The sequence below is a fragment of the Mesoplodon mirus genome (assembly GCF_964341445.2).
Source record: "Mesoplodon mirus genome assembly, chromosome: 5".
Classification (NCBI taxonomy): Eukaryota; Metazoa; Chordata; class Mammalia; order Artiodactyla; family Ziphiidae; genus Mesoplodon; species Mesoplodon mirus.
Genome location: NC_138980.1, coordinates 153,520,211 through 153,537,003, shown reverse-complemented (window position 1 = coordinate 153,537,003; position 16,793 = coordinate 153,520,211). Strand labels below are relative to the sequence as shown.

The 16,793-nt window shown below is 40.2% G+C and overlaps 1 protein-coding gene across 2 annotated transcripts in view; it reads left to right on the top strand.

Annotated features, from left to right (window-relative positions):
* The window catches only part of WDR70 (WD repeat domain 70), a 315,980-nt gene that overhangs the window by 249,371 nt on the left and 49,816 nt on the right, over positions 1-16,793 (top strand). For both annotated transcript variants that reach the window (XM_082623147.1, XM_082623146.1), the window contains exons 11-13: positions 12,238-12,337; positions 15,078-15,162; positions 16,637-16,775. In XM_082623147.1, coding sequence (XP_082479273.1) covers positions 12,238-12,337; positions 15,078-15,162; positions 16,637-16,775 — 324 coding nt within the window. The remainder of the gene's footprint in view (positions 1-12,237; positions 12,338-15,077; positions 15,163-16,636; positions 16,776-16,793) is intronic.

Here is a 16,793-nt window from a genome sequence, read left to right as displayed (position 1 = left end):
ATTTCTCCAATTAAGGTCCAGAGAATGTTAATTCTATTAGTGTTAGTAAGTACTTTCTGAAAAGAAGAAGGAAAAAAAAACTAGTTCCACAGTCAAATAAGCTTTGGAAATGTTAGAGAAGTTGATTTATTCTGGGACTACTACTTAAAAGACTCTGGCTTTTAATATACTAGTGTGCATTGTGAATCTTCAAGACAAGGCCATGGTATACAAATAAACTCTAGTTTCCCAGGCTTGGCTATAGAATGACCCGCACCCCTCCACCCCACCCCTGGATCTGATGATGTTACACAAAGCATCCTCTGGGAAACCCTGCTTTGGGGCTGTCTCTTTAGAAGCACTTTCTTCTTAAATCATTCCTCTTGGTGATTTCAGTGATGTCCTCATTTAGAGACCTACAAAATATCATATGAGATTCTGTATTGCCTCATTTCTTTTCCCCGGTAAAATTATACTTTGCCTAAAATCACAATAGTAAAATATACCAGATATTTAAATGCTCTAATAAGATAATATCCCCGTCTTTAAATGATTCTGTATGATGTCTCAAAGGTTAGAAATGGAGTCTCGAAGTCCAAAGTTTCATTTCATGCCTTCTTAAAATTCTGAAAGCTTGGGTTTTCTGTAGGGTTTAACGTTTTTTTGCATCCAGGTTTCTGAAGCATAAATCTCAAGTGCCTAACTGGGATACCAGCTGATCTCAGCTCAGGTTTATAAGAAGGGAGATTAATGTGAAGGTAACTTGTGCCTTAGCCATAAGGGGTTTGTTTTATAGACTAAAGTAAACACCTTGAATTTCAAGTTGCAAGCACACGGGGAGCCAGAAGATTCCAGAGCAGTGGCATCATATTCTGCCTGTGACTCACACATCTCAGTGGCTGAGCTTTCTCCTGCAGCTGCAGCTTCCAGCTGGTAATCAGACAGAGCCCTAGGTAGTCACACACTGCAGTCACCTGGTTTGAGATGACCAAACAAGCAACATTGTCCAGTTATGAATGAAGGCTGGGCTATATCTTTGCCAAATACAGTTGAAAAATAAATGCTAAGTCATAGCAATTTTCTGAAATCATAGTGGTTGCAACAGTGAACCTGGACCAAGAGTGGAGAATCCTGCTGAAGAGTTCATCTCTGGTCATAAATGCTCATTCTCGCCTCCCCCCTCCCTCCCTCCCTCCCTGTCCCCGAGCCCCCCACCCCACCCCACCCCGCCTTTCCCGTGAGCTTCCCCATTATGGCAGAGGCCAGTTCTTAGTCATTTTGATGCCCTGTAAACCTGGCTTATACTTGATGCAGTAAATGTTTTATGAAAGAATAAGAGGGCTTAAGTGTTTCTTCTCCTTTCCCAACTTGTGAATCATTTCAAGAAAATTCCACATCGTTTCTTCGTTTATGTATCTCTGTGTTGTGTGTGTAATGAGTCCTCAGTGAATGTGGTTGACATTGTAAATGTGGATCCTAAAAATTTTATTATCACACTTTTATTTTATGGGGGATGATGAATGGACCTTTCAGAAACCTTTGTCAGATGTCATTGTCTTTTGTCTTTAAATTATTTATTTTAAAAAAATGAAGGGAGGGAGGGAGAGAGAGAAGAAAGGAATGAGGGAAGGAAAAAACATCTTGGCTGGAACATAATTATCTTTTTTTAAAAAGTTGGAAACTGTCAACTTGCTATGAAATATGTTGTTTCCTTGAAACATGCTCAAAAGTTCAGAGTTTCATTTGCTATATTTATTATGTTCATCTTTTAAGCACCATGATTATGTGATACATAACATATTATACTGTACTCTAAGACTCATTGGGGTTCTTAGAGTTCAGATGATGTGCCTGGGAAAGAAATAATCTGAAGCTGACCTACTTGAAAGAAAGGATCAGAAATGTGGGGAAAGAGCTCTCGTTTAGTAACATAAAGAAAAGCAGTTTAAACACACAACCCTCCCTTCTGTGTCCTCCAAGAATGAGCTGTTTCCAAGCATTCACTTCTCTAATATTGTCTTCTGGAATCATTGTCTTAGTGTCAAAGAATATATAGAAGAAATGGCTGCAACTAGTTGAAAACAGACTACAGCTACCTAGAGACAGTGGTTATCTGAAGCAAACCCAGAGAGGATTAAGAAACATTGCTAGAGAGAACTTTTGGTCTCACAGGTGGATGCAAAAAGGCAAGAGAGGAGCGTAATGATTATATAAAGTACAAGACCTGATAAAGTTGGATTAATTTTAATTATAGGGTTGCAGGACAGGTTTATGGTGGATATTATTTGGTAGAATGCTAAGGTAGGGGAGCAAGAATTAACCTTCTTAAAACGTTATTAATGCTTCTCTGGTATCGTCTGACTTATAATAATGACAAACTCTTATATAATGTTTACTATCTGCCAAGCACTGTTCACATCCTTCATGTGTTGCATTAGTTAACTTTTGCTGCATAACAAACTACCTTAGAACTTAGTAGCTTAAAACAACAAACATTAATTATTTCTCAAGATTCTCTGGGTCAGTGGGGCAGTATTTCTGGTCTGAACTGGCTTGGCTGATTTCTTCTGGGTTCTCTATTGCATCTGCAGTTAACTAACAGCTCAGTCAAGGCTGGATGGTCTAGAATGGCCTCACCCACATGTCCGGCTGTTGGCCAGATGTCAGCTGGTGCTACAGGGATGATTGGACACATGTTTCTGGTCATCCGGAGAGCATCTTGTGCTTTTTCACAAGGTGGCTAGGTTCCAAAAGCAGCAAGAGAGCAAGTCCCAATGTATATGCCTTTCCAGGTCTCTGCTTGTGTCTTGTTTGCTCATGTCCTCTGTTAGGGTTCTCTGAGAAGCAGATGCTAAGATGTGTAAAAGATTTATTGCTAAAACTCCTGTAAGGGAAAAGTGTGTGGGGAGCCAGAGGAGGCTAGAGAGTATCAGGTGGTGATGCAGGTCTGACTCCTATGAAGGAAAGAGGGAAGGAACGAAGGAGGGTTGGCTAGGAAGAATCTCAGACTTCAGCACAGTTCTAAGAAAGCTTTGGCCAGGCCAGTGGGAACTCCTTGAGCCTAAGTCAACCCAAGGCTTTATTAATCTGCTCTAGCTATGTTGCTATCTCAGTTAGCATAGCAGCTACAATCGGGACTACTACTTGATCAAGTCTGTAGTCAACAAGCCCTTTGTGGAAGGACTAGGAGAAGAATCATTGCCCCACTGAGTAGCACCGTCCTTCCTCTTAGGAATCAGGCTACCTCTATAGTCAATCAGTTCCTGATCTGAAAATAGAGTCAGATGTGGGAACAGAGCCAGGGATCATGACTTTTTATCGGGGTGACCACCCTCAGCTTCCTGCTCCTCCATGTATCTCTCTTTTTGGTTGTAGATACTAAGCAGTACCTTTGCTGTCTGCCCATCTCTTCTGCCCCTAGGAATGCCATGTTCTGTTAACCATCTCCACATTTTTCTGCACATCAAGCCCCCTTGGCTGCCTCTCTGATCTTGTCAGTCATTATATTGCAGCCTCTTGGCTTCTAGCAATTAAGCACTGCAACCTAGCTTTTATTACTTTGGGCCTCATCATCCCCATGGATATTAATGGCCCAGCTCAGTGAGATTAGCCCTGCAGAGGGCTGATCTGCAGGGCTGCAGCAGAGACCTTGGTGAATGGTGCTTCTTGGTGATGCTGAACTGAACTCCTTGGTAATGCTGGCTCCCTCTCACCTGTGTATTCCTGGTGGCCTCGGTGAATGGTACTTCCTCTGGGCTCTCCCATGAAAAATAAGATTCTGTATTTTCTGACTTGACACAATATATCCATCCCAGCATGCCCACTTCCCCCAGCCTTCTTATTCTCTTCTCTGTTGTCTGCCAGAACAATTGGGGTGTTTTTATTTTACTCAACATTGGCCATCACTTTTCCAGGCCTCTGTAGCATCCTTGCAGCAGGTTTGCCCCATCCCCTGGGGACCTTGTACAAAAATGTGCCCCAAATCAATGAATCCTGCTGATGAAAGCCCCCTTGATTAAGGATCCTCAAAATCCAAACTCCAGGTACTTCATGGCTCCTGCCAGCAGCTGCGAGCTAATTCTTGCATCTCTTTTGGCGCGTAATCTCTTTCCAGCCACTTCTCCAGCTGAGTAATACTGGGATTCGGCACTAGTTATTGACGTAGAAGCCAGAAGAGGAGGTAGGGGCAGGTCCTAAGAGAAGTTGCTGCTGCCTTGTCGGGGAGGGGCAGTTGTAGCATCTTCCAACCCAAAGGAATTGCTAGCTCTTACTAGGCAAGGGTGGGCCACCTCCGTAGGCTGTGAGGGTTCAGGGGCGTCTGCAGATGTAGCATCTTACAGACATCCATCCAGATATCCTGTCCTTATGTTTCAGAGTCTCAGGTTTTCCCAGCTAGAGCCCTGCCTTGGCTGAGCATTTAGATATCTCTGGAGCTCTATAAATCAAACTACCAGATCGCCTTTGTTTGTTGCTCAGCTGTGTCTGGTCTTCCACTGCAGGAGATGAGGACTTCTTTGAAAGCTACTGAAGGGGCCCTCTGGCTCTTCCACTGAGTCTTTAACTGTTATTGGTGCTCAGTTTCTCATTGTCCCTCTGCAGGGGTAATGACTTAGCACTAACCAGCAACACTATTGTCTTTGTAGGTATCTTCCTCCCATATATTTTTAAATGCCTAAAGTGATTTCCCTCAAGGACAGTCCCCTGTACTAGGAAGTTTTCCCAGCTCACCTCCAGTGACATCTGTAGCAGTTGGAACGCAACCAAGTGCTCGAGTGTACCTGTGCTCCGCAGTCCACTCAGGACAGTGTCTTCTTTACCCATGAAGGAGGCAGTCCTAGATTTTTATCTTAACACCTGTGCTGTTGGAACACACCAGGTACCACTTGTGATAGTCTGGTTCCTCTGAGAAACAGACACCAAGATAGGGTTAAACATGTAAGAGAATTCTTGGGGAAAGGCCTGTCAAGGGAATGGGGGTGAGGGAGCCTGAGAAGGCTGGAGAAGAGAGCATGATGTAGGCCATACCCCTAAGAAAGAGAAAGGAAAGAAAGGACTGTTACCTGTCCATCAGCTGAGAAATGGATAATAAAATGTGGTACATCCATACAGTGGAGCATTACTTGACAAGAAAAAGAAATGAAGTATTGAAACATACTACAACGTACATGAGCCTCAGAAACATTATGCCAAGTGAAAGAAGCCAATTACAAAAGATAGCATATTGTATGATTTCATTTATTTGAAATGTTCACATAGGCAAATATACAGAGACAGAAACTAGGTTAGCAGTTGCTTAGGGCTGACAGATTAGGGGAAAAGAGGGAGTGATTGCTAATGTGTATGGGGTTTCTTTTGGGGGTGATCCTAATGTTCTAAAGTTGACTGAGGTAATGATTGCTCAGTTCTCTGAAAATACCGAAAAACATTGAACTGCATACGTTAAGTGGACAGATTCCGTGGTGTGTGAATTATATCTCAATAAAACTGTTATATTAAAAGAAAAGAAAAAGAGGATTGTGCAGAAAGAGTCTTAGACTGTAGCGCAATGCCCAGAATGTTTCAGTCAGGCCAATTAGGAGTCCTTTCTCCCTTGTGCTCAATCCTTGGTGAGGAGGAGCCTGTGGAAAGCCTGGCTTGTCACAGAGGTAGTGAGGGTGCTAGTCATTATGCTTTTCACAGTGGGAAGTCTGAGAGACACATTTTCTTGGCTACATGTCCTATAATCCCAAACAAGTCACCTGTCCATACCCAGACCCAAGGTGTAAAGAAATACATGCCACATATTTTTGAAAAGAAAAGCAAAGTTGTATTGCAAAGGCGTGTGACACACTTGCATTACCTCATTAAATTCTCCTAGCAGTTTATGGAGTGGGTACTATTATTAATCACATTTAATAGATGGCATAGGGAGATTAGCCCAAGATGATAAGTGGTGAAGCCTGGATTTGAACTCACCAGTCCGATTCCACCCTCTGTGCTTTTTATCATTATACCATATTTTCATACAATATATTAATTTGATTATCACAGAATCTTTTACAGAGGTTTTATTGTCTAATTTCCTTTTATTAAAATGAAGCCTTCATGGGCATAGGAAATCGCAAAGTACCTTTCTATGACAGTTCCTATAGTTTTGTGTACATTATTCTCATAATCCTTACTATAGATCTCCGAAATCAGAGGAACAGGAGGAAATTATATTCAGTCTGGACCTATATCTATTCTGTTTTTTAATCTTGGCATTTAAAAAATCCTGGAATATTTTTAATCCTGGTATGGTAAGTAAACCTAACATGTGATTGAAAATATAGAATTGATTGGAATTGCTTGATTATAACGAAGCTTGAAAATAGATTCTCAATGAAGAAGAAAATTTATATCTATTTAGGGGGACCTAAGAGTAGATTTGAGAGGACAGTTAAATGTTAGTACACCTAGTTTGTTAGATAGCCTAGCATTTGCTTCATCTTGCTCTCGGAGTTTGTGTTTCGGTAGCATAGTTGCATTTCAGCAACGTTCTGAGAGGAGGTGCCCAGTATAGACTGAATAAATAAATGTGTGACATTGACACAAGGCAGGGAGATAGTAGGTCAAATGCAGCTCCGTTTCTTTGGGAGTTGGGGAAAAAGAGTAAGAGTGGGAAGATGTGTAGGGCATGTTATTTGAAAGATGAGTAAACTGTGAAACAGAAAGATTAAGCATCTTGGCCAGGGTCAAACTAAATGTAGAAAGCTGAAATTTTAGATCAAGTTGGCTTGGCTCTAAGACCAGTATTCGTTCCACTAAATTTTCCCCTATTTTCAGCCCAGAAATTTATTTAAATTCTCTCTTTTTTAAAATAGTTCATTCCACTGTTTTATTGATTACAAAACATGTTTCGATCCTTTTGAGGACCGTCTTTCCTCTTGCATTCATAGATACACACTAGAGCGATGGAAAGGTATCGGGATCTAGCTAGCTGCTGGATGTAGACTCACTGACCTCTGTTACCACCACAGAATATTTGGATTATTTAGAATTACAGAAAGTGATGTATTTAAGACTTTGGGCTAGGCATCATATTTTTCTTTGAGAATTTGGCATACTTCCTTAGAGAGGAAAAACTAGAATTAGCATAGCCACAGAAGGCAGGACCAGGACTCACAAGTAGATGTTAGAAGGAGGGAGGCTTGCACCCAGTTTAAGAAAGGTGTTGCCAATTAGAGGCACCCAGACAAACGCGTTGTTGTTGCTTGTGATGTAATGAGTTCTGTACTGCTGGAGGCTCTACGACCATCTGCTGAGAAGGGGCAGTTTTACCAGTTGGAAGTTGGTACTGTCTGATCTCAGAGAGGGCCTTTAAAACTCTAGGTTCTTGTGCTTGCATCTCCCATCACTCTGAATATTTGAGACTTGATGTTCTCCAAATCTAACATAAGGCACTCCTAAGAATAGGAAGCCTATATAAAGGAGTTAATAATCTCAACTTCCCTAAAGAATAATGTTCTTTGCCTAGGATGATTATAAAAGGAATTAAAGGAGAAGTTGCAGTTTTAGATTTCCCACATTATGCCAGAAGTGTTTTTCAGTCAGGTTGAGTTTGTTTTCAAAATGTGAGGGTATTTTTCATCACAGACTGTCCAAATATTGATGTTTTATGCAAATTTAAGATCTCCTCTGGCTATCCATTTTATTTCGTTGGAATAAACTTTTGTTACTGGTTAAAGTGAAGTTAATAATTGAAGAGCACACTTGACATAAAATCTCAGTCGAAATGGAACTACCTGCTTGCTCTTGGGCTCATGCGGAAGTGTACGTGATATGATTGCTTTGGATTCTACACCTTTTAAGGTTCTTTATCCCACTTGACTGGTATATGATATGTACATATCTATATATATGTGTATATATATATGTGTGTGTGTGTATTTATATTTTAGAATATTCGCATTCATGATCTATTTTGCTCTATTAATAATAAAAAGTACATTTGGGGCTTCCCTGGTGGCGCAGTGGTTGAGAATCTCCCTGCTAATGCAGGGGACACGGGTTCGAGCCCTGGTCTGGGAGGATCGCACATGCCGCGGAGCAACTGGGCCCGTGAGCCACAACTACTGAGCCTGCGCGTCTGGAGCCTGTGCTCCACTACAGGAGAGGCTGCGATAGTCAATGGCCCGCACACCGCCATGAAGAGTGGCCCCCACTTGCCACAACTAGAGAAAGCCCTTGTACAGAAACGAAGACGCAACACAGCAAAATAGATAAATTAATTTAAAAAAAAAGTAACCACTTAAAAAAAAAAGTACATTTGATCAGTTAGTCGAATTATAAAATATATATATATTTACCAGTTTCTGTCTTTTCCTAAAGAATCATAGAGCTGTAAGTGACTTTAGAAATCATCTAGTTCAATCCATTTATTTATTTATTTATTTATTTATTTATTTATTTATTTTTTTTGCCGTATGCGGGCCTCTCACTGTTGTGGCCTCTCCCATTGCCGAGCACAGGCTCCAGACGCGCAGGCTCAGCAGCCATGGCTTACGGGCCCAGACCGCTCCACGGCATGTGAGATCTTCCCGGACTGGGGCACGAACCCATGTCCCCTGCATCGGCAGGCGGACTCTCAACCACTGCGCCACCAGGGAAGCCCTCAATCCATTTATTTTACAGAAGATAAAATTGTGATCTGGAAAGGCTAAGTAACTTGTCCCCAGTCATACTGCTAGCTTTTGACTGAACTAAGTCCAGATTTCATATCTCCTAGTCCTGGACCAGTGCTCTTTTTGCTATACCACATTACCTTACTGGTAATTCATGAAGTGATGGGTCTTCCTTCTGTTAAGATGTATTTATTAGCATTAAAAATCAATAAAACATTTAAAACAAATAAAAAATTAATTTCACTGAGAGGCCAAATGTAAGTATAGGACTTTCTGGTAAACAGTTACCACTGTAATATCTTTCAAAAGCTTTATTTAGAGTTCAGGAGTTGATAAGTTGTTGAAATATAACTACGTGGCATATTTTCCTTATTGAGATTAGTAGCAGAGTTCTGCTTTTCTGAGGAACAGAAAAAATATGTTCCATCTGTTCTCCATGCGTCCAAGAATGATCTTTTAAAGATAAGCAAACCGAGTCACACTACTACTGCTCTGTGTAAAATCCCTTAGCAACTCCTTTTACCTTCAGGATAAAATTTGAGCCCTTAACGTGGCCTACAAGGCGTGATCTGGGCCCTGCTTATGTCACCTCTCACCTGTCCTTTCCCTCTTAGACGTGATTAACTTCTTTTAGGTCTTTGAATCAACCAGCTCCTTTCCCTTCAGGCCTTCCAATACGCGCCTGTTGGTTTTCTATCGCTTAGTAACAGATTACTACCGCAAATTTAGTGGCTTAAAAAACCACCAGTTTATCATTTCACAATTTCTGTAGGTAAGAAGCCTGACATGCTATGGTTGGATTCTCTTCTTAGGGTTTTAGGGTTTCACCAGGCTACAGTCAAAGTACACTTGACCCTTGAACACGTGGGGAGGTGTGGGGTTAGGGACACCAACACACACTCCTCCCGCCACCCTGCGAGCAGTTGAAAATCCACATATAACTTTACAGTCTGCCCTCCATATCCATGGTTCCACATTTGTGGATTCAACCAACCACAGATCATGTAGTACTGTACTATGTAGTTATTGAAAAAAAATCTGTGTATAAGTGGACCTATGCAGTTAAAACCCACGTTCAGATCCCTGTTTCTTTGATACATCTTTTAAGTCTGTAGTGGCATGTCAAACGCTTCTCATTCTTAAAATCTCTCGTACTCTTCTGGCACATCTTTATGGCTTCCTTCTCTGTCCTCAGCCAGGAGAAAGCTCTGCTTTTCTTTTTTTGGGCTGTGTTGGGTCTTCGTTGCTGAGCGTGGGCTTTCTCTAGTTGCAGCGAACAGGGGCTACTCTTCGTTGCAGTGCGCCGGCTTCTCCTTGAGGTGGTTTCTCTTGTTGCGGAGCGCAGGCTGTAGGCACCTGGCCTCGGTAGTTGCGGCACAGGGGCCCTAGAGCATGCGGGCTTTAGTAGTTGCTGAGCGTGGGCTCAGTAGCTGTGGCGTGTGGCCTCAGTAGCTGTGGCTCACGGGCTCTAGAGCACAGGCTCTGTAGTTGTGGCGCATGGGCTTAGCTGCTCCATGGCATGTGGGATCTTCTTGGACCAGGGCTCGAACCCATGTCACCTGCATTGGCAGGCGGATTCTTAACCACTGCCCCACCAGGGAAGTCCCGAAAACTCTGCTTCTAAGGACTCATGTGACTCTTCAGTCCCACCTGGGTAATCCAGGACATAATCTCCCTATCGGCTAACTAATAACCTTCATTATGCCTGCAAAGTCCCTTTTGCTAAGTAGAGTAACATATTCATGGGCATAACACCAGGGATTGCAGAGGTCATGGGGTTCAAAGTTCTGCTACCAGAATGCAGTGAGTACCCTCTGACTAGAATAGCCTTTCTAGACCCTGCATCCTGCTCCTTTGTCTGCTAACTTTTACTTTATCCACTGCGTCTCTGCTTTCTTTTTGCCCCCCTTGTTTTTCCTCTCTTCACATGCTCTGATCAAGAACCTCTCTTTAGTGCTCTCAAATTACTCTATACTTCCCCACTGTACCACTTGTCACTTTGTATGCTTATCTGTGTCCTTTCAGGGGACCGTCTATCACCTCTGAGGAGAGAAGCCATGTTTATCTCGGCACATTTGTGTTTCCCTGCTAAACCATGTATCTGCCATACAGTTGATTCCCAATATAAAAAAAAAAAGATGAATCAATGAATTATTTATATCCATGAAAGGAGGAAGCATGATTACTGTCTTTAATATAAATTTCTAAGATTGTCACATGGAGGAAGAGAGAAGACAAGTTTATTATTTATTTATTTATTTATTACCATTTAACTTTCTGAAAATTTATTTAAATTTAAATTGTGACAATGGGACACAAGAATCATCAGAACTAACCTAGGAATATAGTGAAAAGAAATCTGAGTGTAACAGTTCTGCAGAAGGCCAAGGAAGCTCTGGTCCTTATTAAAACAGAAGGTCTGAGTTAAGTGATGTATTTGAGAAGACAGTTTTAACTCAATATATACAGTTTTTATTTTGAAGGATTGCTTTTGTGAGGTAGTGTGTCCTCATTACTCGAAACTTTTTGGTGAAAGCTCAATGATGGAGTGTTGGGGATATTATTGGGAGGCTAATGTACGTGAGCTCTGTTTTGTGACTCATTCTTTGTTATGGTTGCTGCACACTGATGGAGATGGGTCATTTGTATTCCTATACCTGTGGCTGCCAGGAGAGACCTACATGCTGTCATCACTAGTAATGTCCCTGGCCATTCACTGTGTAATTATCCAGCCTGGTGGATCTGGGATAATTGATTCCCTAGTACTTTGGCCTGTTCTGGTTACTGAATCATAACTGGGTGGCAAGGTTAGTGTAGTAGAGTTACTTTTATAAGTCATTAACTGTTCAGAAGTGACATTGCAAGTAAAAAGACTAATAACATATCTGTAGAGAGGGGGTATAGGGTGGTGTTTAAGGGTAGGCTTTTTGGTTCAAACTCCTAGCTCGACCACTTACTGGCTCTGTGATTTTGGACAGGGTACTTAAGTCTCTGTGCTTAGTTTCCTAATCTGTAAAATGAAGATAATCTTCTAGAGTGAACGTGAGCACCATAGGCAAGTTAGTAAAAGAATATAGTGCCTAGGGTATGGTAAGCATTGTGTAACGGCTAGCTGTCGTCATCATCTTCCACAACAACGTTATCCTACAGGCACACTAAAGATAGTTCAAGACTTACAACCATGTGCACAGTGTCTGGCATATACTAGGAATACAGTGATATTTTTGAGTTAATAATATGTTCATTTGTAATTTTTACTTATATTGATTCTTTCAGATAACTGTAGGAAATGGTCCCCAAAACTTTATAAGTTTAATGAGAAGAACTAAATGCAGTGCTAATCTTGTGTTGCTCAGAGCTTGCTAAGGCAGTCTGAAAAATATCTCCTACTAGAAGTTAACCTTGTCTCTTCTTTTTGCTTATTAAAGCAAATGGATGTTTTTTAAAGATCTTTGAAATTTTTTCCAAAATAAAAAAACTATCATCAGGTGAAATTAATATTTTTCATGTAGCTATATATCATTTTTTGGATGATAAAGTAAAATATTCTTGCCACAAAAATGTTCTCATCTGAATTCAGATGAGATGTTAACACTTTGCTTGTCTTTGCAAACAGGTTCACCCTAAATTCCACTATAAACAAGCTCATGACCCGGGCACAGATACTTCTTGCGTGACTTTTTCCTATGATGGTAATGTCCTTGCCTCTCGTGGAGGTAGGTTAGAAGCTTTCTTTCTGATATGTTTCTATATATAAAATGATCGTGTGTAGCTCTAAAAACTGTCACACTAATATCCTAGTGCTTAGTAAAGCTAGCTGTGCTTTTGTTAATGTACCCTTGCCAGTCTAGTTTTTTTCATTAAAATGCATTTCCAACTTGGCAACATTGTTTTATTAAAATTATCAAGTAAAATTTAGAAAATATGTACTTTTTTGCCTAAGTTTTCATTTTAGCTCCAAATTCCATCAGCATTTGGAGCCTGCAAGGATGACCATTGCCTCTACCTTATGGACTTTTGTAGATGATATTCTATATTCTTTCTATATCATTTCATAGTTCTGGGTCTGGTATCTCAAATCTTCTATTTGCTGACCATTGATTTTTTTTCAGTTCAAACACTAATTCAGTTCAGTTAAAAAAAATTTGTATACCTGGATGTTATTTTTTTTAATAGCTATGTAATTCTGTGTGGTCGTATTGTAAGTTTACCTATCTACACTCATATGATTGAATAGAGATTGTTTCTAACTTTTTGCTAAATCTTCCTCACGTGAATAAGTTGTATGCTGATAGAAGGAAATAATAAAATAGTGAGGGCAGCTTATGAACAAAGCATTAGGGGGAGGTATGGGGCGTGACTGAGGATCTTCCAGTAGGCCCATTTGTGGGGAGAGAAAAGAATCAACGTAAGTAGGTTGGAGCCGTGTTACAGATAGCCTTAAATATCACATAAAGGATTTAGTCTTTTTTCCACAGGCCAAATTAATCTAGCAACACTGAGTTTAGTCATTCATTCACTCACTTTACTGTATATTGAGCAACTGATCTGAGCTAAGCATTATGCTAGGTGCTTGGCATAAACTGTGGGCATCATAGCAGGGTTCCTTTCCTGAAAGAATTCACAGCCTGATGTAGAGGGTATGGAAGTGAGGGGAACATAGGGTTGGCACAGCTCTCCCCTCAGTTTAACTGGTCCATGCCCGTTTACCCTTGGGAACTCTATCCAGATTCTCCTTCTTCCAAGGAAGCCTTCTATTGATATATTACACCCAAACTACCCTCACTTACATAATTTTAAAAAAAACCAAAGCACATGCACATGTATTTTCTATTTACGGTATAGATGGCAAAGATAGATATGTATAAAATATATGTTTTGGTTCATCAATTCTAACCTGTTCTTTGAGTCCTAAGATGACTCTTAATTAAGACTATGTACTATACTCTGTACTTACATCTGTGATTCTTACCCCCAAGAATGTATCTGAATCCCCTGGGAAGGTTTTCAAAACGACAAATCCTCCACTAGGAAATTCTCACATTCACTCTCGCACCTCTAGAGTGGTATACCCCAATCTCCGAGGTAGAGTGGGGAAGGAAGAGGGGAATTACAGAGGAATGTACTTTGAAAATTCTTCCTGGAGGATTCTGAAATAGCCCAGCCCCACCCGGTTGATTATTACTGCCTTAGAAGTATAGGATTAACTCCATTTCAGTCAAAGCCATTTTAGTGATAATTTTTACCTTCCACTTCCATCCCATACTAGCTGTTGGGTAACATGTCATCTACAGAACATGTATACTGTATTCCACCATTCTCCTTCCTGGATGTATAGAATATACCAGATGGAAGTCTCTCTGTTCAGCAGAGTCCCCAGAGTGTTGTAAGGTGCTCCTGCTAGCTCCAGAACCTGCCAGGTTAACTAAACTGTTTAATACAGATTAATGTTTTCTTATTGTTTGAGGATTGTGCGGATGTGTAACCTTTTTTTTAAAGACTAAAAGGAAAAAGGTGAGTCTTACAAAGTTCTTCCAGTATAAGCAGGTCTCCAATCCAGCCAGTTGTGGATTAGTGCACCTGCCAAAAGTTGGGTTTCAGAGTCAGGGTTGCTGGGGAGAGAATGGAGATTTTTATTGAATTCTCCACTCACCTCGCTTGCATCTGGTAGTGATCCCTTATTGGACCCAGGGGGTTGAGGCAGGTCTCAGCTGCGGACACTGGGGAAAAAGAACAGCAAAGATATTACTTATATGAGTTTTGGCTTTCATTATGCACAGGAATTAGTTAGTAGCCCTATAGAAATACTTCAAAGGTGATTCTTTAAAGAATATTAATTATACTTTAAATGGCTTGGAAAAGCTATACTCCCCAGCAAGGTGAAGAATGATAGCCACAGGTAGAGTTACACTGGAGGGAAAGGAATCATATTGGCTCACTCTCATTAATGTTAATGGATAGTTTCACCCACACACTAGTGGGAAAAAGAATCTGTTGTGAACTGAACTATTTTCAGTCCTGGTGGTTGCTAAATTAATATCTTCTTAAGAAGTCAAGTTATGCTCAGATATACCACAGGGAAACTACCATCTGCTCTAAAGTCACTCTTTAGAGAAGATTCTCCAGGGTTCCTTCTAGCCTGCAGATGCTACATCAATCTGGAAAGTAATTTCTAGGAAGCTAGTTCATTATCATGTATCTTTCTACTGTTCTCACAGCTATGGCTCTCAAGCTCCCTAGTTAAAAAGTAAAATGTGTTGTGTGCATCCCCTTCCCTCCTACATTCCCTCCTGCCTCCTTCCTTTCTCTCTCTCTCCCTCCGTCCCCCGCCTCCCCCTCTCCATTCCTTTTCTTATAGTTATACACTAAGTTTTGCAAACTCTAAACTTGGGGCTGGTTCTTTTTTGCAAAATTTACTTTCTGCCTTTTTTTTGTCCTTTCTCATTCCTCTATCAGGTGATGATACATTAAAATTATGGGACATCCGACAGTTTAATAAGCCACTTTTTTCAGCCTCGGGTCTTCCCACCATGTTCCCAATGTAAGTAGCATATTTTTAATATTCGATAAGCACAAGAGAATGGAAAAGTAATTTTTTCATCTTCATGTTAATTTATAGTATGTGTCTTAGATTTTCTAGAAAAGCGACTTGAAGAGTGATTGAAATAGGTTTTTTGAAAGATGAATTTTTATTTTTCCTTTCATTTTGTACATTCTTCAGAATATAAAATTTTATTTTTGAAGTTGAAATGATGGCTGTTCATGTATTTGTGTTGTGAATATATATATTGTATGCACACATAGGTCTTGGGGTAGTAAAAACATTTTAAAGGGTTGAATTGTTCTTTTAATAGTGTATAAATGACAGAATAGGCCTGTCTTTTATTTGTTTTCTTTTAAAATTTGAATCCTCATACCATTAAAGCAATTCTTCATAGTTACTGAATATTATATGTAATTTTCTCAATTTTTTCTTATCATCATTTCAGTCAATAATTCGGTAACCGTCACTTATTCAGACTGTCTTGCTCTGGGTAGCTGAACACTGTTATCTGCATTCTACTAAGTTGATAACTGAAGCTTTAAAGATTTTTCTGCAAATAGCTGAGGTTGGGATTTGATCTCTAAGTCCTACAATTGGTGCCTAAGCAAAAATTTCTATTTTGGTAGAAATAAAATTTCTCATCTGTATTAAATAATGACCAACAAGGAGAGTGTGAAGGTAATGGAAGCAGCAAATGGAGGAAGCTGTATAATATCAGAGCACTAACTCTGACACAGTCTATTGCCCATGGCATTTATCTGTTAAAACAAACAGATGGATAAACAAACATGAATTTATAGCCGATACGAATTTTTTGAGCCTATGCCTGCTGCAAGTAATGATAACTAGATAACGTCTTTGGCTCATGTCTTAGATTATTCACAGAGAGGTGGCCAGACCTCTCATCACAAGAGCTGTTGAATCACAGCCATCAATTAGGTTCCAGCAGTACAAGCTGCTCCTCATTTCATGGTGCTTGACTTGACAAAACTCAAATTGTTTGAGAGGTAGTGCTGATAAAAATAGTTCCCAAACTGATCAAAATAATCACTACTTAGGCATTAGTCATATACTGTCTATTTGCGTATAGACAGGATCAATGTCTATATTGAGTTTTTCCCACGTGTTATTTACATCAAAAGATATTATAATGTATAGAAATTAGAGCACAGATTCTGGAGTCAGGCTGTCTAAGTTCGAATCCCAGGTGTACCATTTACTTTTGTGATCTTGGACAAGGTTTATTTAACCTCTTTCTGCCTCAGTTTCCTAATCAGTAAAATGGGGATAATAGTATCTACTTCATAGGATTATTGTGAGTATTAAGTGAATTAATAAAAGTGCCTGACTTACTATAAACCCTATGTAAGAGTTGTCTCTTATTACAGTGAGGTTGTTTATATTTTAACTCATTATCACTGCACTGTTGTGGCATCATAAGCCTATACTTATAAACTCTTTTTGTCTGTAGGACTGACTGCTGTTTCAGTCCAGATGATAAACTCATAGTCACCGGTACGTCTGTTCAAAGGGGATGTGGCAGCGGCAAACTTGTTTTCTTTGAGCGCGGGACTTTCCAAAGGGTGTATGAAATAGACATCACAGATGCGGTATGTGTGTTCTTTCCT